Raw genomic sequence first — 25,660 nt, 5'->3', positions numbered from 1 at the left:
GTAGTTAAACACCCTTATGGTGTTGGTTTGGGTAAACTTGGATAAACTGTAATTCTGATTTGACATCTAGCTGAGTAGGGTCGGCGACCTGAGTGGCGAGGTCGGTAGCCCATGACCTTCACAACCAGAAAAGTGTTTCGAAGACTATCTATGGTAATTAGAACATGTTCCTGTCTGTTAACGTTCGAAGCTGGAGACAGAACCAAAACACATTAGGTTTTTGTGAAAGTCTTTTAAAAGCATGGTTTACTGGCGGTTATCAATAACCAGCCAGCGACCTTGCTTGTTCAGTACACTAGGCAGCGGCTGGATAACAACAGTCGACGGCTAGGTCTAGACCGAAAACTAATACTCTTTTTTGAATGTTTTTCTTTGAGAACTCTTACGGGCTTGGTTAAATAGACATACTTTTCTGAGTTTGGTGTTGTTGCATGCATATTAGATTGTATTGTGAAATATATGATTAGCTCCAAGGGCGCCCATAAGACATTGTATGTAATTTTCTCCACTAGACCGACTTAGAATCGTGATATCGGTACATTAACGAGTTGGACCTCTTAATCTATTCGGTATGTTCGGGTGGAACTGCTGGATTAAGTACTGTAGTGTAATCATACGTTTAAACTTAGAGGCACTTAAGTGACAGTTAGGTACACTTTGCGAATAGAGGGATTAACGACCCCGATGTTCATGTTCAACACTCAAAGTCATTTGAGAAGACATTCTTATTCATGATCTGATTGAATATAAAAATCTCCGACCGAATCGACATCCTTCTTTCCTATATTTGATTCAATCTCCTATATAATCATTGCTCCCACAATATAAATCCCCAATCTATATTTATATATAAAAACTAAATCCACCGACTCTTGGACTACCTCTCTTGAGACGATCCTGTACTTATATCCACTACTCTAGACTGACCGGGATATTTCCCGTTAGTGTTAAAGCCGTAGTAGTATAGGTTTATAAATATTAAAGTATTTGATTTCGCACACCCACACGACTGTATGCACGACGTTGGTATCCTTTGTATGCGTCCAAGAAGCACTTATATCAGGATCCGGCTAAAGACTCTACTTTCCAATAAATCTCTGGTAAATGATAATTATCTTTGAACAAGCTTTGTTAATGTCAGTAAAATTGACACACATTCTCGAAGAATTGAATTTTATTACCATTACAGGATTTGCCACCCAGGTTTGATATTTCACCTCTCACAATAATTTGCTTCAACCAACTTTTGTACTTCTTCACGTACGAATTTACTTCATTTTGGAGCCATGCCTCTCCGTTTTTGACAAACTGGTGGTATATTAAGGTTAACATTTAACTTATGTCTAGTCTTGTCCCTTGGTACATCAGTCATATCAGATACTTGTCATGCGAAGACATCTATGTTCGAGTCTAGAATGTTATAAAGTTTGTCTTTATCTTCCTTTGTTGATGTGATACCTATCATGATTTTTTGCCCTGGAAATATGGGATTTGGAGATACTGATCCATCTTTATGTATTATAGGTGTAACCGTTGTGCGGTTAATTTGTGTGCAATCAATTGCTCTTCTCCGTGTTGTACAAAGTTGCTATTCCAGCTGCTGTAGGAAACTTCATCATCACATGCACAGTTGATATTACGGCTCCAATATTCATCATTGTGGAGCGTCCCAATATGATATTGTATTGTGAATTTACTTTTACGATCAAAATTTTTATGTTTGTTGTTCTTTTGTAAGGTGCTTTTCCCAGAATGACTTCTAAAGTTACACTTCCTTCTGGCCATGACGGCTCACTTGTAAAACTTGCTAACGGTATTAATGATACTTATATCATTCGTCATACACGCTCCAGGAATTGAAAAAACAATGTTCATACATGATGTATGCTCTTGCCCATGTGTCTGTGTAAATGTTTCCTACACTACAATTTGCTATTCGAGCCTCTATAACTATCGTATTAAAAATTGAGGAGAATGCTATTAATTGTTGTTTCGATTCTAACACTTCCGCCTTTCTGCATTGTCCTGCTCCCCTTTAGAGTGAGGAAGTATTGTGTGAGAGAGAAATGTGTTTGTTGAGTTCCCTACAAAATTAAGGATTTAATTATGAAAAAACATAGTTATAAACACTAGTTGTAATGTGCAGGAAAACATAAGTTTATTTATTTGTTAAACAACATTGTTTGCTGTGTCTAAGTGTTTACCATACTGCCTTCACTATTAGCACAAGATAATTCAAGTTTCAAGGTTAATTCTGACCAGCATGGGATGTATGCAGAATCGGCAAGGACAATCATAGAAGAACCAGTAACTGAAGAACCAGTAGAGGCTGGAGCAGCACACAACACTTAAACAAATTGTGCTCCGTTACAAGCATGATCGTTTCCTGTGTTGTCTACATCAATTGACACTATTGAACTGACATCGAAGACAAAGTTGAACAGAGAAGGACACGAGTCGGCGGCTGACAAGTGACATTTCATGAAAACGAAGGAATGCAGAAGATTAACCATGTGCAGTTCATGGTTAAAGCTTTATCAACGCCTAGTTAACCCAACATTCAATTTGTTTAATCAAAACGAATGTCCAAAGTGTTGTTCCTGCAATTAGCTATCAAAGAAGGAAAGGAAGACCACGTGCTTCCTGACATAGTTGTGGGCCTGGTACAAACATCCTTTGTACCAGCGGATAATAGATCGATTACACGGTTTTTAGAGCTCCTATAAATAGATGAAACCACAATTGTATAATTTAGTGGTGTGAGTATTAAATCAATAGAGTCCAACCTGTAAGCTTAATTTGTTGAAAGCTATTAGGTGTAACCTGTATCAACCGGTTATCACTTCCGTCAAGATAACCGTGATTCTTTGAGATCATATCAATAAAAAGAATAACGTTGAAAATTACTTGTGACTCTGATTTAGTTGTTTGTTAATTACTCTTAAACTTCTAATAATTTTTTATTAACAAAAAAGAATTGTATTCACCACCTCTACAAACTTCCTGTTGATAATTCCGGACCAACAATGTTCTCTGACACAAGTTCAAGTATCTAAAAAGTGATAGCCCTAGTGACCTATTTATAGACGTGAGTGCTTCGTAATGTTCGGAGACACATATCACGCTACCATTGGTTGATTTATGCAAAAAGTGCGTAACCAAATTTGTGCTTTATGCTGATATAGCATGTGTGCTGCTCACATCTTCTTTTCAGTGCTTAAGCATAAAAGCAATTTTTCACTTCTTACGCAAAACGCTAAGCGGTCTGACTTGTAATTTATTATGTATTTCTTGACAACGCATAATTTCTCCAAGAAATTCCTTCAATTTTATTTATTTATTTTTTTTGGTGAATTTTAAGTGCTTTTATCATTTTGTGATGAACTTTTTATGTGTTTAAACTAGAGGTGTAAACAAGCCGAGCCGAGCCCGAGCTTGGTAGCGTTCGAGCTCGGCTCGCTCAGTTTTCAGAAAGCTCGAGCTCGAGCTCGGCTCGAATCGATCCTTAGTTTTTTAGCTCGAGCTCGGCTCGTGACATATGTTAAAAGATCGAGCTCGGCTCGCGTTAAGCTCGATTGAGTGAGTGATGATCTGAGTATGAGAGTTCTCCTACCTTGACAAACTGTAGCGATTGCTTCGTAAGAGTGTTTTTGTATATGATTGTTTTAGCAATCTGAAAGGCTCTTGATGTTTATTAAAGATAATTAATTGTTATAATTGGCAGATGTAAACCTTGTAAGAATCCGAAAGCTGTTATGTGTGAAAATTAGAGGGATATGAAGGTGTGGAGTGGAAGCCAAATGATATTTGAGGATTACTGCATATTTTTATTTTATGATTAAATAATACGGAGTATTATTACAGTAATAATATTTTGAAAACAGCAAATTTAATTGGTAGGTTTGGTATGACAGATTCTTGGGAACAGATGAAGATTATTACTGTACCAAGTACCAATATACACGGACTATACTGATAGTATTATATGCAATATATTTATATATTAATTTATATTTATATATATTTATATTTATATTAAAACTTTAAAAGGAAACTAAATCATCAATTTAAGTGAAATTTCATTGAAGTTGATATGGGTTTAAACAAATTACAAAATTTATGTTCCTTCTTTTTGATTTAAAAATATATTATAAAAAGCTCGATTAGGCTCGCGAGCTTAAACGAGCTCGACATATGAAGTTCGAGCTCGTTTATTAAACGAGTTGTACCTTAAGCTCGAACTCGGGCTCGAGCTCGTTTAGGCTCAGCTCGAATCGATTTTTTAACGAGCCGATCTCGAGTAGCTCATAAATAGCTCGGCTCATTTACAGCCCTAGTTTAAACCATATTGTGCACCATTAATCTACATTAATGGTTCTTTGGTAATTATTAATACTATTTTTTTCTTTTTGCCAAAAAAGGAATCTAAGGTGTTGATTAGAATTGATGGGAAAAGCATGTTTTTATTTGACATGACCTTACGATCTATTCATATTTGATATTGATTTGGTTCACGATATTAGTTATCGTTTCAAACTCATTTCAATTACATATTACATATTTTGTATATATATGTTAACCATATATTGTTGTCCGTTAAGCGTGCTCCACTCCTAAATGTATACTATTTCTAGAAGTTGTTGATACAAGAAGAAATGGTAGCAAGTACAATTTCATTAATCATTACACTTACAAGGAAACCACATTATACATTTCATAAACAAAAAGCTTGCAACATGACATTTATTCTTACAACACAATAGTCATCACTCTTCTCTTCTTAAATCAAAGTATAAACACAAAGATACCTCTAGTACTTCTTGATTACTCATCAATTTTATGCTGCGAGTGGAAGCTGCGAGTAAAACAACAATTTCAATATAGTTAAACAACTTAAATTGTAAGGACTTTGGCCCACCGATATCTAAGATAATATGCATGTTCGTTTAAGACATAATTTGTTCATAAATTACAAGATTTACGTACCGGATTAATTAGGTTGGATTGATGGTTACAAGCGGCAAGAGAGTTATCTTTGCAAGTTGGAATCGCAACAAATTCAGCGATATCGATGTTTACTTTAACGAGGCCAAGTGTGAACTGAAGACTAGCACCATCAACTTTGATTTCATCAACATTTAACCAAAACCATAAGGATTGAGCCTTAAGACCTTTCAACTCGGTGATCTTACCGTAGCTGATCTTTCCAGTGATCTCGGTGTCAAAGTAAACAAGGTAATCGTACTTAACGTAACATGGTTTCTTTAGGTAGACTACGAAGGTGGACGTTGCTTCGTTTGCTGAGTAAGTTGAGACAGAATCGGGTAAGATACCGGCTGGCAAACCGTAATCTCCTAGAACTTCGTATATTGAGGGGTGTGCAGAGACGGAAGCCGTAAAGGCGATTAGGGCTAGGAGGATGAGAGACACTTGGGAAGATGCCATGATCAATGTAATGAAGATGGAAGATTTTAAGTTAATTAAGTTGTGAAGAATTCTTATGAATTAGAGAGTATATATAGCCAATAAAAGATACCCTGCCTGAAATAAAACTAGTATAATAAACTTTGAAGTTGGTTATCATCAAATAAAATATATGTAATCTACCAATATAATTTATATTACATATTAACATGTGATTACTATAAAGATGCTTGTCTCAATGACATTGTTGTTCAAACTATTCACAAGTTTCAACTGAGACATCGTTATACCATTTTCATTTTCACTAATAGTTTAATTGATGATGTGACATTGACCGACAAAAGTTGACGAAACGAAATGTCAGCCTAATTTATTTAGTGTAGATTTATACAATTGTGATGAAAAACTATGCTGTTAAATTCAATCTTAAATAATCTTTATTTGTTATGTTACTTTGTATTTCTTTTGTGACTTTTGTTTTGTTTCAAGTTATATTTGTGATAAACTGAAGTTCATGGATCATTATGCACATTTGGATTTTGTAGTATGTCTTAAGAAATTATTATAGTTTATTATTTATAGGGTAGCGATCTATTGGCATACTTTTTTTTTTTTTTTATTTCACTCATTATATTTCATCCAGTGCTTGTTGTTATATAAATGGTTTGGGTTTCTAGAATTTAAATGACTAGATTGATCCTTAAATCGTGAATCACTTTACGAATCGAGTATTTCGACTCCATTAGCTTCGGCTTGCACGAAATCTCAATTGAGATAAGACAATGAGAGATTAATCTATAGGCTAAAAGAGATTTAAACTATATGATGTATATGAATATTTCTAAAAGAGATTTAAACTAGATGATGTATATGAATATTTCTGACTGTTTTGCAGAGAAAATGTGTCTAAAAAACGTATGGAACAACTGGTGAAATTGTAAGTCAATACAAAAAAAAATTGGCAGAAAACCGTCTGTGGACCGATGCATAAATGCCAACAAACTAGAGACTAACCGATGCTTAAATGGAAATGTTTTAGAAATTAAATTTTCATCTTAGTATATTATACATTCCAAGAATTCGAAAATCAGGGTGCTCTAACGTTTGAACCCATCAATCCATATGAGATACGAGAAGAAAATATACAAATCACTTTCTTATTCTTTACAACCGAAACTTGACATTTTAGTGGCCATGTGTCCCAATCCATTCATGAACATATCAAAAGCTAAGTCTCAAACTTTCTTGAAGCGGCAAAACCTTTGCTCATATAGGTAGTTTTCTTTAATCTTGCTCATGGAATGCAATTTTTCAAGAAAACTATTAAGAAGTTTACACTTCAACCTCACTTTATCTTGCAGGTCCGAACACATACCTTTGGGATCATATAACACATGTGTTCCAATCTTCAGAAAGTAGACTTTCCACATTGAATTCTGCTTCTAGCATTGTACTAAAGGGGAATTGGGTATGCCACATTGAAAGATTTAAATGGACTGCAATCCCACACTAATAGCCGACTTGTGCAGTAACTCTCTGGCTAGTCCTTTGATCAAGTGATCTGCTAGATTTTTTTGAGGCCCAAAAAATCAACCAAAATCACTTCATTCGTGATCAACTCACGAACCATACTGTATCTAACACCTAAGTGTCTAGACTTTACATTATACATTTAATTATATGACTTAGCCAAAGTAAAAACACTATCACAATGAATAAAATGGGATATATGGCTATGGCCACAAAGAAATTTCATAGATCAAATTCCTTAACCATTTGGCTTCAATACCATCTGCCGTCAAAGCTACAAATTCAGATTCCATGGTCGAATTTGTAATATATGATAACTCCAAATTTAAGCATATTTTTAGACACATTTTAAGGAATTATCTTGGAATTTTAAAGACAAATTGAATACTTAAACACACAAAAATGGGTAACAAAAGGAAAAAGGTATTTTAAATATTTTGTTTGAGATATGTATTAAACAGGGTCAAAAACAGATAAAAGTTGTAGAAAAGGCTATGAAGCCGCCGGCATGAAACAATGGAAGCCGTCGGCTTGGTGTTAAAGTGAAGAAATTTGAGAATTTTCCAGAAAAAAGACAAAAATCGAAGAAGTTTGAGAACAAGTAAAAGCAACAGAAGCCGTCGTTTAATGAAATGAAGCCTCGGTTAAGTCAACAGAAGCCGCCGGCTACGGAGGCGTTTATGGAACCAACTTGGCAACTCAGTAACTTGGAAAAAGTTGCAGATTCAATATTTTGGCCATAACTTACTCATAAGATCTCCGATTAAGGTGTTCCAAGTGTCCAGACGTCCGGATGACATAGCTCTACAACTTCCGTTTTATAAGTTTTGTCTAATTCAGCCCGATTCGGAAGCTAGAAGGAAATAAATGGGTGCTTAAATTCAAATACTGGATTTTCAAGTTTTTTAGTCAGTTTTTGTCCCACATTGCTAGAAAAGAAATGTACAAGGTCTCTCCTTCACCTATAAAAGGATGCCTTCGCCCTTTAGATTTTCATGTACCATTTTGTATTCTTTTCTCTCTTTTGAGATTTGAATCTTCCTCCCCATATGAGGTTTATGGAGTTAAGGTGTACATTAGTTTAATATTTTATGCTTTAGCATTGAGTTTTTGCTCGAACATTTTCTTTCTATTTTGTAAGTGTTTTTCATTTTAATTTAATTATTTAATTATTTCTTTTCTTTTATTTATTGTCTTTTATTTTATGTCTCTTATTTATTGTCTTTTATTTATTGTCTTTTATTTAATGTCTTTATTTATGTTTAACTGCTTTTGTTCGTCTACCATTATGAACTAAACGTTCATAGTGGTTATGTGGAAGAAAACTAACTTTGTCTGGGAATTAGATGAAGCCGCCGGCTTCCTCAGTCCAAGCCACCGGCTTGACTGAGACCAAGCCGCCGGCTTCGTGCTTAATTCTGTGCAGTTTCTGGTTTTTCCAGATCTGTATAGACTGAGTTTTTGTGATGATTATTTCAAATGTTTTGAATCTGCTATGTTTTAATATGCTTGTTTGTCATGCTTAATGATTAAATGTTAGATTTTAGGATTGATTAGCACTTAATACAGCGATCTATTATTCGATTCATGCTACTTGCTTAGATCTAGTCAATCAAATTTGTTAAATTAGATTGCATGCAATTAAGTAAAACAACATGGTTAGTGATAAATTTTTTGAATTTGAGTTACACTTATATAATAGAGTTTAATATTGTTAGACTTAGTCGAAGAACCTCTGTTTGGATGTGTTTGATTAATGATTGCATGAGAACTGGGTAATGATTAACTTTCAACTAGTAACTTGAGTTGATCTACTTGATGTTTAATAGTATATATAATTTGTCAATCTATTTGCATGTTAATTCTCATCATAAGATTGATATGTATCATTTAATTGAATTGAACATTAAGAATTGAGATGTTAGCTATGAACATTATGTGTATAGCATATGCTTTAAGTCCTGCCTATTAAATGATATGCAACACTTGTCTTAACCTGTTTAGCGATAATAGTTGGTCTATTATTATTATCTTCATTTGTGTTAATATAAGTCATGAAGCTTATCTAATATGATTCCCGCATAATTTATTTGTTCATGTAACTGCTTTTATTTATAATTGTTTATCTAAATCTTTATTTCTTTCTTAATATTTTATTATTCAATTCATTAATAACATACTTTCAATTATCTCTTTTCTAAGAGATAATACCAAATCTAAACAACAAACAAAAACAAAATATATATTTCTAATTCTTTATTAAGAATTAGACTAAAAGAATAAAACAATAACTCTTATCTACTTCCACGCTCTTTTGGAACGATAACTTAAAATACTACATCTAACCGGGTCTTGTTGCTCATTAGGGTGTTAAAAGTAAAATAAATGTTTTACAAATTTAAAAGTTGAAAGGCAAATTAAGCACTACTGCACACACTTTTGACACATCAACTTTTCGGCGCCGCTGTCGTGGAGCACGGTAAATACGAATATGTGGATATAAGTTGGTTATTGATATTTCTTGAAAGAGTGGTGATTGTCCTCCTTTAGGGAATGGTTGTTGGGGTTCCGATTTAAAGGCTCATGCATGAACCTAGACGTTGACGGCCATTTGAACTTGAAAGATTCAATAATTTGATTTATGTTTATTTATTTGTTGTTAGCGATAAAAGTTGTTATTCAATTTATTTATAAGCTACTTATATTTTATTACTTAATATTTAATCTATTTAGTTATTATTTAATTACTTAAATTATTTTCTCATTCAAATCTTAATTCCTCCTATAATTATAATCTCCATTCTAAAATCTAAATCTCAAATCTTATTTAAAAATATGGAACAACCAATAAAGAGAAAAGAAGAGCGAACTTTTAAGGAAATGTCTACAAACTTTATTAAAGAAAATGAGGCTGAATATAAGGTTGTTTCATTTTGACAGAAACAAATACAATCTATATTAGAATGGAATGAATACATGAGACAAGTAAAGGAAAAGGTTCCAACTCAAAATATGAAAATTGCCAAACCATATCTTTCCAAATAATGCTTATTATTGGACTAGTGATGAGGAATAGTTTGAACTAGTCAAGACCAATCCATTTGAGGAATAAGAAGAAGGTGACGAGATAACATGTTCTGAACAAAAAGCAGAGGTAAAGGAGATTAAAGTTAGTACTAGAAACATGTCGATAGAAGAGAGGATGTTAGCCGAAGGATTTTGCCCGTGTTTTTTTGAATCTTTACAATGTTGCACAAATCCATACGTAAAACATTCAAGTACCCCATCTAATACACAACTACCTACCGATTCATACGTAGAACAATTAAGTATGACGGAATCTATGCCAATACCACAACCCATAACCCCACAACCTACCATTTCACTTCCTATGTTAGTAGTCATGGATAGTTTATTTAGCAATGAAATTTTTGATGAAGAATCACCGTGGATAGATTGGGATCTTTCAGATAACGAAGACGATGATAAATTCCATCCGATCAAATGGGATTCTTCAAGAAGATGATTCTTATCTTAATTTTGAGGTGTACGAATTGCTAGAAAACACTAGGTTAGAGGAAGGTGCTGCAATGTTAAGGATAGATTCATCGGTTTTTAAGAAACTACTCATTTAGATCCACTTTCTGAACTTTTATGAGAATTTCCCGAGTTACAAACTTGCTCGCTTAATGGTATAGATGAGGTTGTTATGGATAAGGAAGAATATTTGTTAGCTATTTTGATGGCTAATGGTTACGCGCCTACTACTAAGGAACTAGCTGAATTAAGGATAGAGGTTGACTCCAATAACATTAAAGAAAATCATACGGAACAACTGCACATATTGAGGTTCCCGATATTGATATAAATGATTGTTCGTATGCAAGTGGGCATCACAAAGTATATAGTTTAGAGAAGACGGTTTATAGTGATCCATTTGATATTAGCATAACCGAAGGGTACATTTGGGTATCCCAGTCAGATTTTAACTATGATAAGAATTCCAAAAGTAGGGTTATACCAGGGTTCTATGCAAAAGAGAAAGGAAAACATCTGAACTACATATATTCAACTCGAGGTGTTAATGACTAGTTAACCTTATTGATTCGTGGAACATTTTCCACTGATTTTATATGCCGCCCGATAAGTGTGGGGGAAGTTAAACCCCACTATGGAAAAAATTAAATGGGGTCGAGTCAAGCTTATGACTCGTTAATAAAGAAGAACGTATTTATTTCCTTTTTATTAGTGATTATTTGAATAAATGGGGTGATTGGGCGCGTGTTCTTCAAATTCAACTTCTGCAACTATCTTGTAACTACAATATACTTCCAAGTAACATCATTTTTCTCCCTATTTACTATTATTTATCTTTCCCATATTTTTATAAGTCTGATTTTATGCAAGTGAGGACATTGCAAGATCTTAAGTGTAGGGGAGGGGTGGATTCTTCACTTAATTAAAAACCAAGATAATATTTTTTAAAAATTGTTAAGGAAATACTAATAAAATGAGGTTTTTGTGATTTAAAAATCACACTTGATTTTGTTTGTCATACATTATAAAAAATTGTTGCTTTGTGATTAATTATTCATATCCTTAAATGTAACTCATTTTTAACTCCCTATATAATGAAAATTTTAAAATTTTAAGATGGAATAAAATTAAGGTAATGTAAATGATAAAGAAATAATCTAAATTTTAAGTTAGACTTTTTATTTTACACCAATTTTTAGCTAGTTTACCCAGGTCGTTAGCACCCAGTATGCGTGCTAGAAACAAATAGTTACCGTAGAAACCTTAAACTTTTTAGAAATAACCTAATTAAACCAAATTCTCATTCCTAACCCTATATTTTTGGAAGTATAAATTCTTAGTCATATGTCTTTTTATTTATCTAATCTTAAAGCTAATAGAACTACTCTCAACTTCGAGATTGGACTACTTGTTTAAGATAGGAAGTAAACGCCAAAAATTGTGAAACGATTGCAAACTTATACCCACTACCATATGTCATAATAAGCATGGACTACTGAGGTAGAAAAAGAGTCCCAATGAGGGCCAACTTAGAAAAAATTGTCAAATGTGAAGCTAATGCTAAGTATGAAAGCAAGAAATGAAAAGTAAAAGAGCCCAATGAAGGCCAAAAGGAGTGATGAGAGCGAGAGAAAAGAGTTCCAATGAGAACCACACACTTATAAAAGCTCTAGTTAGAAAATAAAAGTGTCCAATGATGACCAACTGTTGTATAAATCTGGTTTAATGAACATTAGGACTACTTGTACTCCTTGGTCTGCTTCAGACTAGTTCTTATAATAATAATTAAACTTTAATGAGTAGACATCTTTTTGACTTTGCATTTTGCTTCCGCTTTTACACCCATTTTATATCTCATGTCATGACCATCTTGATAAACCAAATTCTGATATAAACTACCCATTTAATAATTCTTTTGATACATTACCTAGGTGAAATTCTTAAATAAGTGTTAATCTTTGAAGAGATTTTGAAGATAATTTCCCGTTGAAAATACAAGATTAACTAAAGTATTGTCAAAACATCTCATTAAATACTATGTTTGATAAAAATGCCTAAGGTAGTATACTTTTAAATATTTAAATCTTTATTTGTTTGAGGACAAGCAAAGCTTAAGTGTGGACAAGCAAAACTTAAATCTTTATTGGGTGCTGAAATTCAAATATGGGATTTCAAGGTTTTTAGTTAGTTTTTGTCCCACAATGCTAAAAAACAAATGTACAAGGCCTCTCCTTCACCTATAAAAAGATGCCTTCACCCTTTAGATTTTCATGTACCTTTTTGTATTCTTTTCTCTCTCTTTTGAGAATTGAATCCTCCTCCCCATATGAGGTTTATGGAGTTAAGGTGTACATTAGTTTAATATTTTATGCTTTGGCGTTGAGGTTCTACCCGAATGTTTTCTTTCTATTTTGTAAGTGTTTCTCATTTTAATTTAATTATTTCTTTTCTTTTTATTTATTGTCTTTTATTTTATGTCTTTTATTTATTGTCTTTTATTTTATGTCTTTATTTATGTTTAACAGCTTTTGTTCGTCTACCATTATGAACTAAACGTTAATAGTGGTTACGTGGACGAATACTAACTTTGTCTGGGAATCAGATAAGCCGCCGACTTCCTCAGTTCAAGCCGCAGGCTTGACTTAGCCCAAGCCGCCGGCTTTGTGCTTAATTGTGTACAGTTTCTGGTTTTTTCATATCTGTATAAACTGAGTTTCTGTGATGATTATTTAAACTGTTTTGAATCTGCTATGTTTTAATATGCTTGTTTGTCATGCTTAATGATTAAATATTAGATTTTAGGATTAATTAGCACTTAATTCAACGATCTATTATTCGATTCATGCTACTTGTTTGGATCTAGTCAATCAAACTTGTTAAACTGGATTGCATGCAAATAAGTTAAACAACATGGTTAGTGATAAATTTGTTGAATTTGAGTTACACTTATATAATAGAGTTTAATATTGTTAGGCTTAGTCGAAGAACCTCTATTTGGATGTGTTTGATTAATGATTGCATGAGAACTGGGTAATGATTAGCTTTCAGCTAGTAACTTGCGTTGATCTACTTGATGTTTAATAGTTTATATAATTTGTCAATCTATTTGCATCTTAATCCTCATCATAAGATTGATATGTATCATGTAATTGAATTGAACATTAAGAATTGAGATGTTAGCTATGAACATCACGTGTCTAGCATATGCTTTAAGTCCTGCCTATTGAATGATATGCAACACTTATCTTAACCTGTTTAGAGATAATAGTTGGTCTATGATTATTATCTTGATTTGTGTTAATATAAGTCATGAAGCTTATCTAATATGATTCACGCATAAGTTATTTATTCATGTAACTTCTTTTATTTATAATTGTTTATCTTAGTCTTTATTTCTTTCTTAATATTTTATTATTCAAATCATTAATAATGTACCTTCAATTATCTCGTTCCTAAGAGATAATATTCCAAATCTAAACAACAACCAAAAACAAAATATACATTTCTAATTCTTTGATAAGAATTAGACTAAAAGAATAAAACAACAACTCTTATCTGCTTCCACGCTCTCTTGGAACGATGACCTAAAATAACACATCTGACCGGGTCTTGTTGCTCGTTAAGGTGTTAAAAGTAAAATAAAGGTTTTATATATTTAAAAGTTGAAAGGCAAATTAAGCACTACTGCACACACTTTTGACACATCAATATACGTTTGTTTCTTCGATGCCCATGAAATCACATCTCCTCCAAGTAGGAATCTCCAGCCAGATGTAGAAGAATGATCTTCAACATTAGTAATCCAACTTGCATCTGAATATCCTTCTATAATAGAAGGAAAGTCGGCATACGTGAAACCATAGTCTATGGTTTGCTTCAAATACTTGAATACTCTATTAATAGCATGTCGGTGATGAGTACACGAGTTACTAGTAAATCTACTCAACTTTCCCATGGCATAAGCAATATCTTGTCTTGTACTAGTCATAGCATACATGAGACTTCCTATTGCTTGAGAGTATTCGATTTGCGACACCGATTTACCCGTATTAGGTAAAAGCTTCACACTTGGATCAATGGGAGTATTTACCGGCGAACAGTTCTCACATTTGAATCTTTTCAAGATTTTCTCGATATAGTGAGATTGTATGATTGTGATACCATGAACATCATGTTTAATCCTTATACCAAGGATTACATCCGCCACCCCCATGTCCTTCATCAAGAAACCTTGATGACAAAAACTGTTTAGTTTTATCAACCTGATCTTGTTCGAAGCCAAAGATCAACATATAAAAAAATGATCACTCCTTTACCAGTTTGATCAATTTTTCTATATACACATTTGTCCGATATATTAACATAAAGCCATGAGACAAAACCATATCATCAAACTTTTGATGCTATTGTTTCGGTGCTTGTTTAAGTCCATACAATGACTTAATCAATTTTCACACCTTTGTCTCTTGCCCTTGCATTATAAAACCTTACGGTTGTTTCATGTATACCTCCTCCTCCAAATCACCATTGAGAAATGTTATTTTGACATCCATTTGGTGGATACTAGATTGTGAGTTGATGCAAGTGCAATCAACAATCTAATTGTGATAATACGAGTAATAGGTGCATAGTTATCAAAATAATCTATGTCTTCCTTTTGTCTAAAGCCTTGGATGACTAATCCGGCTTTAAATTTATCAATCGTCTCATCAACCTTCATTTTTCATTTTAAGATCCATTTATAGCCCAATGGTTTACAACCCGATGGTAAATCAGTCAATACCAAAGTGTTATTTTCCATGATAGAATCCATTTCATCACGGACGGCTTCTTTCCAAAAGGCAACACCTCAAGATCTCATAGCCTCATCAAAAGTTCTAGATCCTCCCCTATATTATAACAATAATAGAATTGAGATTGAACACAATCTATTGATCCTTTAACTAGAAATAGTTAAAAATCATAACCAATTGACTTGGAGTTCTAGTTCTACTCCCTCTACGAGGTTCGAGTGTCTCATTAGGAATTTCTTCTAATTGAGCTCCTTGGGAGGGTTCATCTGAAATAGGCATAGATGCCACATCCTTTGGTCTTGGTATTGATGTAAATCGATATATTCATCAAACATAGCAATTATAGACTCTATCACGGTATTAACCGACACCGAGTCATTAGGTTCACTAACATAGTACCTATAACTCTTAGAATTCTCCGATTATATCCAATGAAAATGCAATCAATACCCTTTTCACCTAAAGTTTTCCTTTTCGGTTACAGTAGTCTTACGACTGCCCGACATACCCAAACATGCAATTAATGCAAGTTTGGACGCTTTTTATACTAAATCTCATGAGGTGTGGTCTTTCCCATTTTGTTAGGAACTCTATTCAAAATATAACAAGCCATTAGCATGGCTTCACCCCAAAATCCTTCATTCAAACCCGAATAGGACAACAAGCATTTAACCATTTCTTTGAGAGACCTATTCTTCCTTTCCGCTACACTATTTTGTTATGGTGTATAAGGAGCCGTGGCTTGGTTAATCATACCTATTGATTGGAAATAAATAGGATCGTAATATTCACCACCTCTATCGGTACGCAATGTCTTAATAAAACCATTCTGTTGCAATTCTACTTCCTTTTTATAGATCTTTAAATTTGTCTAACGCTCCATCTTTAGCATGCAAACCTAGACGCATCATCTATAAACGTGATCATATGCTTCTTGTTACCCAAAGAAGGGGTGGCATGGAAGTCGAATAGATCACTATGAATTAATTCCAAAGATAAAGAATTCTTTGTTTACATCCTTGAAAGCTTGTCTAATTATCTTAGTCAACATACAAGTTTTACACTTTTCCAAGGTTAAGTCAAAACTTGGTATCAAGTTTTCCTTGGACATTTCATGCAATCTTTTATAATGCACATGTCCTAATCGAGCATGCCACAAATAGGAATCTTTAGAACTAAAATTAATCATACAAGCAGAATTCAAGGCAATAGGAATATTTGTGAGATTAAGCATAAACATGCCATTGTTGTAATAGCCAAAACCAATAAACACGTCACCTATAGATAAAATATTCTTATCAGATTCAAACACCTGTTTATATCCATATTTATTAAAGATAGGTTTAACAACCCATTCATATCGATTATAAACGAATTACAATAGTTGATTACATTGCGAGGCATTTGACCTCTAAATGATACATCTTACAAACATTGCATTCGTTTTTAAAAGACAAACTTTCTTTATAACGAAAGTTGACAGACATGCATACTATCTCATAATATATCCAAGCTATGAATGACTTATTATCAATCTTGATGAACTCAACGACTCGAATGCAACGTCTTTTGAAATATGCCATGAATGACTCCATGTAATATCTTTAAAATGAGCAAATGTACAGCGGAAGATTTGCTTAATACCTGAGAATTAACATGCTTTAAAGTGTCAACCAAAAGGTTGGTGAGATCATTAGTTTATCATAATCAATCTTTTCCACAATTTTAATAGACCACAAGATTTTCATATTTATAAACAGAACCTCTCGTCTACATAAAGATAAAATCATTCATATAAATTGAACACCTGGTAACCGACATTAACTTTAAAGTATAGAATATCCCCAAACAGAACCTCTCGCCTGTATAATAATAATCTCGAAGTACTAAAGCCATCCATAACCTGAATGGGGGTTGTTAGGCTCAATAGATCTATCTTTAGGATTCACGTCAATTAGGAACAGAACCTCTCGTCTGCCTAATTCTTAGGTTACCAAGCTAAAAGGGGTGATATTCGGTTTAATAATCCAACCATAGAATGTAGTTTTGAGTACTTGTGTCTATTTTTTCAAACATTTATAAAAGCAGCGCATGTATTCTCAGTCCCAAAAATATATATTGCAAAAGCATTTAAAAAGGGAGCAAATGAAACTCACAATACTGTATTTTGTAGTAAAAATACATATGACGACATTGAACAATGCAAGGTTGGCCTTGGATTCACGAACCTATATCATTCATTTATATATTAAAACGTATACTTGAAATCGAATAATTTCATATATTATAACTTTATATATTATTTATTTAATTTGTATATATATTTATATAGTTTTATATAACTATTATTCATCATTAATAATAAAATTGTATTTTAAGGTTTATATATGATAAAAATATATATTTATATTTTAATTGATAGCTTAATTTATATCTTTTTAATAATAAAAATATAGTGTAATGTATTTTTATATAAAATATCTAGTTGTAGTAGTACTGATAATGACAAAAATGATAGTAATAATATTGATAGTCATAATAGTAATAATAATGAAAATGTTAATTTTTGAAAATGATAATTGTAATAAGGATAATAACTTTAATATAAATGATAATTTTACTAAAAATAATATTTTTACAAATAAAGATAACCATAGTAATAATAATAATAATGATAACTTTAATAATAATACTTATGTTAATAATAACAATAATAATACTAATAATTACAAAATGATACTAATAATAATGATAATAATAATAGTCATAATCATAATAATAATTATATTACATATATTAATAGTAAAAATGATAAAATTAATAATAACAATATTAATAATATTAATAATACTTGCAGCAATAACAATAATGATAATAATATTAATTATGTTAATGATGATAACAATAACTTATCACTAATAACAACATTTAATAATAATAATAATAATAATAATAATAATAATAATAATAATAATAATAATAATAATAATAATAATAATAATAATAATAATAATAATAATAATAATAAGGAATAAAAATGGACTACCTTCAAAAATAGCTTTAAAAAAAATTAACGCCACCGCCCGGGCTCGAACCCGAGACCTCTCGGTTAAAATCAACACCCCTTAACCATCTAACCAATTCTATTTTTATGAACTTATACTCAGTTTATAAATATTTAACTCGTATTTCTTTTATTTCTCTTCTCTTCTTCATCTTTCACGAATTCGATTAACCAGAGACAATTGAGAAAAATGAATTCGAGGTTTCAATAAGTATACGAATTTGAAACAAACTAAATCAACTGTGATATGCAAATTAATATCATATATATATATATATATATATATATATATATATATATATATATATATATATATATATAATTGAAACAGAAGTTAAACTTAAAACATCAAAACTTGTTCGAATTTCCTTAAAAACGAAATAGTTAACTTTAGAAAAATTAACTTTGACTCCAAAATTTAACTTTGTTAGGAAGAATTGGACCTTAATATTTTACAAGAAGTTTACATAGATGATTCCTAACAACATAGAATTAACACATTTTAAAATTTCTTTTGAAATCAAGCCAATGTAACTCGAGTTCAAGAACAGCGCAGTTTTACTGGGTGTTCTTTAATTTTTGGTTTAATTCACGATTTAAAAGCTGAAAAAGGGTAATTGTGATTGATAATTAATAGTTTAGGCCGAATGGTAACATTTAACACTGAATGTAATCAAGTTTTATAGTAATTAATGGTCGACAAGAATATAATCTGAGTACAGAAATAAAATAAAAAAATAAAAAGGAGAAAGGTATCTCTAACTGATTTTGTTTTGAATTGTAGATTGAATTTGATGTTTAACAATATCTGAGCCAAGAGATAAAATTCAGTACGATTGATTACTACGTGACACTGATCCAATTATTTATTTGATTTATATATATTCGGTGTAGATAAATAAATAGATTAATAATAATAATAATAATGATAATAATAATATATAGATAATAATAATTATTAATACTGATAATAATAGCCATAAAGATAATAATGATATTTCTTATGATAATAATAATATATTATATTATATATATATAAATAATAATAATTTATAATACTAATGGTAATAATAATAATAATTACATTAATAATAATAAAAATAAAATGATAATAATATCGATAATTCTAATAATTAATAATTAATAATTAAATAATTTAATAATAATACTAATAATATTAATAATGATTTTATTAATAATAATAACAAATAACTAATAATAATACTGATAATAATAATTATTAATGATAATGTTCATAATAACATTGATAATGTTATTAATAAACCACTAATACAAATATTATAATAATAGAATACTAATAATATTAATAATAATAATGTCTAATAATAATACTAATATTAATATTAATAATAATAATGAATGTAATAATAATATAATAACTATAATTAAATTTGTAATTACAATTAATATATTAATATTATAATTTACTAACTACATTATATTTACTATATTATATAATAACTTTTATTGAATATTTCTTATTCATAGGATTTACATATATATATATATATATATATATATATATATATATATATATATATATATATATATATATATATATATATATATATATATACAATATAATAGAGATCCTATATATTTATATATAGCTTTACTTTTATTAACAACTTAATGATTCTGTATTATTACTTCACACTTTTAATTCAAATTATTAAATTATATTTTATTATTTTTAATTATCATATATACTTACATTTACATATATATTTAATTGCATATTCATTTACAAACAATTTGTTCGTGAATCGTCGGGAATAGTCGAAGGTTAACTGAATTCATGTAAACAGTTTCCAAAATTTTGTGACTCAACATTTCAGACTTTGCTTATCATGTCGAAATCATAAAAAGATTAAGTTTAAATTTGGTCGGAAATTTCTGGGTCGTCACAGTACCTACCCGTTAAAGAAATTTCGTCCCCGAAATTTGATCGAGGTTGTCATGGCTAACAATAAGAATGTGATTATGACGAATATAAGTTGATAAATATAGTTTTATCATTATTGAGTAATATAGATAAAACAATTTGATTATGTGAAGAGTACGTGAGAAGCTATCGCAAAAGAGTGAAATGAATAAATGCAGGTTTGTCTTAACAGGTGACGTAGTCACGGTTGGTTTTCAGAAATCAAGGAAGTTAGAGAAAATCTTCGTAATAATATTTGGTTCATCGGTAATTAAGGAAATTGGATCTTGTTTGGTTAAATGCAATAATCTGTTTCGATTGCTCTGTCGGATATTTCACTATAAATCCACCCCCTTCGTTTCCTTATCTCTACAACTCACACCTTCTATTCTTTCTCCCTCAATTCATTTTTTTTAAACATTCGTCAACATGCTCCATCCCGTTTTGATCCTTGATATACTCCTAACTTTCATATCTATCATTCTTCTTTTTCATCTGCCACCGGAGGATTTTATTTATTTTTACTATTACCTTGGGGTTATAGTAATTTTAATTCTCCCGTGCCTTTACGTGGCAATACGTATTGATATGCACAGTTTGTAATTTATGTGTTGTTGTCAAGCTTTATATTTTTTTATATTCAAGAGTTCCATACTTTTGTCTCCTCTTCCCGACTTCAAGTTAAGCGAATAATGGTTCAGAATTCGCAGATATGAATTTTAGAATGAACATAGTTAATGTTCTAAGAAGGAAATTGAAATGGCACGATCTTGATTTGTCAAATTACTAGAATATCCCGAAAAAGACCGAATCATCAAGAAATATTTTCTTGATGTGTTTAGAGATTAGTTAGAATACAAGAGTCGTGTAACATAGCACATGATGATGTTATAATCTGTGAATCATCACGTTAAATTTAGAAACTCAGCATGACTTACTATAATATAATCACATTGATCAAGTGTCATTATATTATATACTAACTTATGCTTCAGTTCCCAACACTACTTCAAAAATATTCATATTTTAAACTCGAAGGTTTCAGAATTTAGAAACTAAAATAGTTACTTTTATGATGTAACACAGATAGCGCGAAGAGGTAAATGATTTCGGATAACAATAGTTATGAAGATATCTTCAGAAACATCGAGGATATTTATAATGAAAGATATGATGATATCTTAGAATATCTAAGATCAGAGGATGATGAAGAATATCATCCGCAAGGGTTTAAAGTTAAGAGCAAGGTAGTTGTTAATAACTTCAGCAGACACTGAATCATTTGGATTCTTTGAAGGCAGGTTTACTCTTTGTGATTTGTCTACAGCCTCCTTCATAGTTTGCTCAATCCGTTTTTTAGTTCCAAACCTTATCTTTTTCTGAGCTATTCCAACACCTTATTCTTTATCATCAAACTCTCGACTGTTAAGGTCGTTTACATTTTTACTACTTCATCGGCATTTTTCCAAAATTTCGAGAACTAGTTCGCAGTTTATGGTGTTTTTCAGAAACTACACATTCGAAGTATATAAGTTTAGGAGATAGACGTTATATGTATATATATAACTGTTGAAGTGAAATGCTGCGAGGTTCGAGATTGATGATTGATGATTTTCGACCGTTGGTATGGCAATTATTGTTACAAGATGCAGATGAGTAGATGATGGGGTTTCAATGAGTACATGTAGTGAGTTTTCGGAGAGACTTACGCCAAAGGGTAACTAAGTTTCTGGTACATCTACTGATAATGTCGTGGAATATAAAAGGTTCTCCGGTAACAAAAGGGTAATCATATATCTCAGGATTATAATAAGGCTACTCCGGATGAAAAATCGAGGTTAACTTGCTGAAGTTGTGACAGAATTTGCTACTTTGAAAAGGAATCGCAAAGTTATTTTTGCTAATAAATGCCAAAAGTTCTGGCGCGACTACGTGTTAAACTATAACTTTGGTTTTGAGAGTTTTTCCAGGTGCATGACTGTGAGTAACATGTGGTTGGATCATCATTTCGATTGTTCATTGTTTGAAGTGTCTTCAGGAATTTAGGGTTTGAACACAAATTGTAATCGTTAATATACATATAATGTTCTAGGATTTTGAATGATACAAATATTTTCTGGGTTCTATGAATAGAAATGATGTTTTAGCACAGTTTTGAAGTCAAAGTATAGCTTTGAAAGATGTAAGAGTCTAAGAGTGATGTCTTCTGTTAAATCTTGACTTGGATTTTGATTTGTCAAAATCAGAATACGAAATCAAATTTGAATGAGAATGGTTGTTTTGATTTCTATAAAAGAATGTATATTGTCGTGAAAGTAGTGAGTATAGTTGGTGATTGCTGAATCAGATTCGAAGAATGTAACATATTAATTGTGAATTTATATATCTCTCTGGTATTACCTACCCGTTAAAAAAAATTTCACAATTAATATTTTGTACAAAAGAATTTTATTACAGTCTTTACGAAAATATATATGTGTATATTTTCTTCAAATGTAACATAGATTTAATGAGTTAATATTAAATTAAACTCATTTGATTTACGGTTGAAACTAGAATTGAATAATCCCTAAAAACTTTAGAAATTACATAACTTTTACGGAGTATTTCTTCAATGAGATTGAAATTATGAATCAATACTTCGTTATTCATTTTCATTGATATTTACTATGTGAATGATGTTGGTGTAGGATGCGGATGTTGTTGTTGGTGGTGGTAATGGTACTGTTGGTGTTGCTGATGGTGATACTGTTGAGGCTTGCGATGTAAATGTTGTTGGTGGTACTAGTGTTGTTGATGGTGCTTGTAATCTTCGCACCATATCCTCAAAAGTCACTACCCGAGCGCGAAGCTCATTGACTTCTTCTAGTACACCAGGATGATCAGTGGTTCGGACGAGCAGGTGAATATGGTCTAGAATTTGAGATAATATATAGTCGTGACGAGACACTCTGGAAATGAGAGAGAAAATGGTGTCTCGGACAGGTTCACCGGTAAGTGCTTCAGGTTCTTTCCCAAGAGGGCAATGTGGTGGATGGAAGGGATCGCCTTCTTCTTGTCTCTAATGATTAAGTAGGCTACAAACCCATCCCCAATTTATCCAGAATAGATGATGGCTAATTGGTTGGTCCATTCCGGTCACACTGCTGATAATGCTAAAAACGAACATATATTTTATAGCATTATCCTTCTAGAAAGACAAGCTTTTAGTTGCAATTGTTCTATTTACGAGTGATATTCGTTTAAATAATAAAAGGTGAAGACAAAAGACAGATTCGACGATTTGAAGTCGCAAACGACCAAAAAGCTAAAAAGTACAAAGTATAATCCAAGTGGTTCAAATTATTGATGAGAAACGTCTAAAAATTACAAGAGTACAAGCCGCAAAAAGCAAAGTACAAGATATTAAATTATACGAAAAGGCGTTCGAAAATCCGGAACCGAGACATGAACCAACTATCAGCACGCGATGCAACGGACCAAAAATTACAAGTCAACTATGCACAAGAATATAATATAATATATAATTAATTATATATTATTATATATTATAATTATAAGCAGCCCACGTTTAATTCACTATGGTTAGCTGGATTCCAAATCTCCGCACTCGCGGAGCTGTGAAGTATAAAACCTCCGCACTCGCGGAGCTGTACAGTTCAAAGTGGGCCTATAAAAGGCCTCGCATTCTGATCGATTTCAGTCATCCTTTTCCTTCTTTCTATATACGTAAAAAATATATATATAATTTTAATTTTAATTTTAATTTGAAGTTTAATAATAATAAGGTTATAGTGGCGAATGTTTTAAGTTTGTAAGTTGAATTTCTGTCCGTGTAACACTACGCGATTAATACTCATTGTAAGTTATGTTCAACCTTTTGAAATTAATGTCTCGTAGCTAAGTTATTATTATGTTTATTTAAATCGAAGTAATCGTGATGTTGGGCTAAAATATTAAAGACGGGGTTATTGGACTTTGGACCATAATTGGGGTTTGGACAAAAGACCGACACTTGTGGAAATTAGTCTATGGGCTATTAATGGGCTTTATATTTGTTTAATTGAATGATAGTTCGTTAATTTAATATAAAGGTTTAGAATTGGACGTACCTATAAATAACCACTTACACTTGATCGGACACGATGGGTGAGATATTTATAAGTACTAATAATCGTTCATTTAACCGGACACGGGGATGGATTAATAGTCAATGGACTCATTAAAACAGGGGTGGATTACATACAAGGACACTTGGTGTAATTGTTAATAAAGTATTAAAACCTTGGATTGCACACAGTCGATAACCTGGTGTAATCATTAACAATGTATTAAACCTTATTACAGTTTAAGTCCCCAATTAGTTGGAATATTTGACTTCGGGTATAAGGATAATTTGACGAGGACACTCGCACTTTATATTTATGACTGATGGACTGTTATGGACAAAAACCAGATGGACATATCGAATAATCCAGGACAAAGGAAAATTAACCCATGGTAATAAATTAAAATCAACACTTCGAACATCATGATTACGGAAGTTTAAATAAGCATAATTCCTTTATTTTATATCTCATCGTACTTTTAATTATCGCAATTTTATTTATCGTTATTTTATTTATCGTACTTTTAATTATCGCACTTTTATTTATCGTCATTTACTTTACGCTTTAAATTAAGTTGTATTTATATTTAATATTTTACATTAGGTTTTAATTGTGACTTAAGACATAAAATCGACAAACCGGTCACTAAACGGTAAAACCCCCCTTTTATAATAATAATAATATTACTTATATATATATATATATTGATACAAATATAGTTTAAAATAAATATAGTGTTAAACTCAGCTAGCTCCCTGCGGAACGAACCGGACTTACTAAAAACTACACTACTTTATGATTAGGTACACTGCCTATAAGTGTTGTAGCAAGGTTTAGGTATATCCCATTCAATAAATAAATAAATAACTTGTATAAAATTGTATCGTATTTAATAGTATTTCGTAGTAAAAATATAACTATTTCGTATACACCTCGCATAACATCACTGCTTTCGGAGCTCGAGTGGAACTCCATATCGGAATCCGAGGGACTTGAACTAGTGGTGAATTCCATTTTGTACGATTGAATAAAGGATTTTTCAATATGAAATGATTTCTGGCTATCGGATGGTATTCTAATTTACATAGAATATCTATATATATAGAACAAAATATATCGTAGATTACGGAGGAATTTACGGAATATGTCAGGCAAAGTTTATAGTAACAGATACGCTAAAATATGAATTAGCAGATACGCTAAGATATGAATTTTGTCTATACACTATTTATGCAATCAACGCAGTAAGATGTGTTTA

The 25,660-nt window shown here is 31.5% G+C and overlaps 2 protein-coding genes across 2 annotated transcripts; both read right to left on the bottom strand.

Annotated features, from left to right (window-relative positions):
• Positions 1 to 4,706: 4,706 nt before the first annotated feature.
• Positions 4,707 to 5,560, bottom strand: LOC139867994 (uncharacterized protein At5g01610-like). The gene is made up of 2 exons (XM_071856338.1): positions 4,987 to 5,560; positions 4,707 to 4,855 (listed from the first exon to the last, which is right to left on the bottom strand). Exons 1-2 carry the CDS (start codon positions 5,443 to 5,445, stop codon positions 4,838 to 4,840), a joined length of 477 nt encoding a protein of 158 aa, XP_071712439.1. The 5' UTR covers positions 5,446 to 5,560; the 3' UTR covers positions 4,707 to 4,837.
• Positions 5,561 to 8,296: 2,736 nt separating this feature from the next.
• LOC139894121 (secreted RxLR effector protein 161-like) lies at positions 8,297 to 14,704 on the bottom strand. Its single transcript, XM_071877326.1, has 2 exons — positions 14,186 to 14,704; positions 8,297 to 8,398 (listed from the first exon to the last, which is right to left on the bottom strand). The coding sequence occupies exons 1-2, from the start codon at positions 14,702 to 14,704 to the stop codon at positions 8,297 to 8,299; spliced, it is 621 nt and encodes a 206-aa protein (XP_071733427.1).
• Positions 14,705 to 25,660: the final 10,956 nt, after the last annotated feature.

Source organism: Rutidosis leptorrhynchoides, chromosome 1, assembly GCF_046630445.1.
Source record: "Rutidosis leptorrhynchoides isolate AG116_Rl617_1_P2 chromosome 1, CSIRO_AGI_Rlap_v1, whole genome shotgun sequence".
NCBI classification, from domain to species: Eukaryota; Viridiplantae; Streptophyta; class Magnoliopsida; order Asterales; family Asteraceae; genus Rutidosis; species Rutidosis leptorrhynchoides.
The sequence above is the reverse complement of the archived record's forward strand: the minus strand, read 5'-3'. Positions and strand labels throughout refer to the sequence as shown.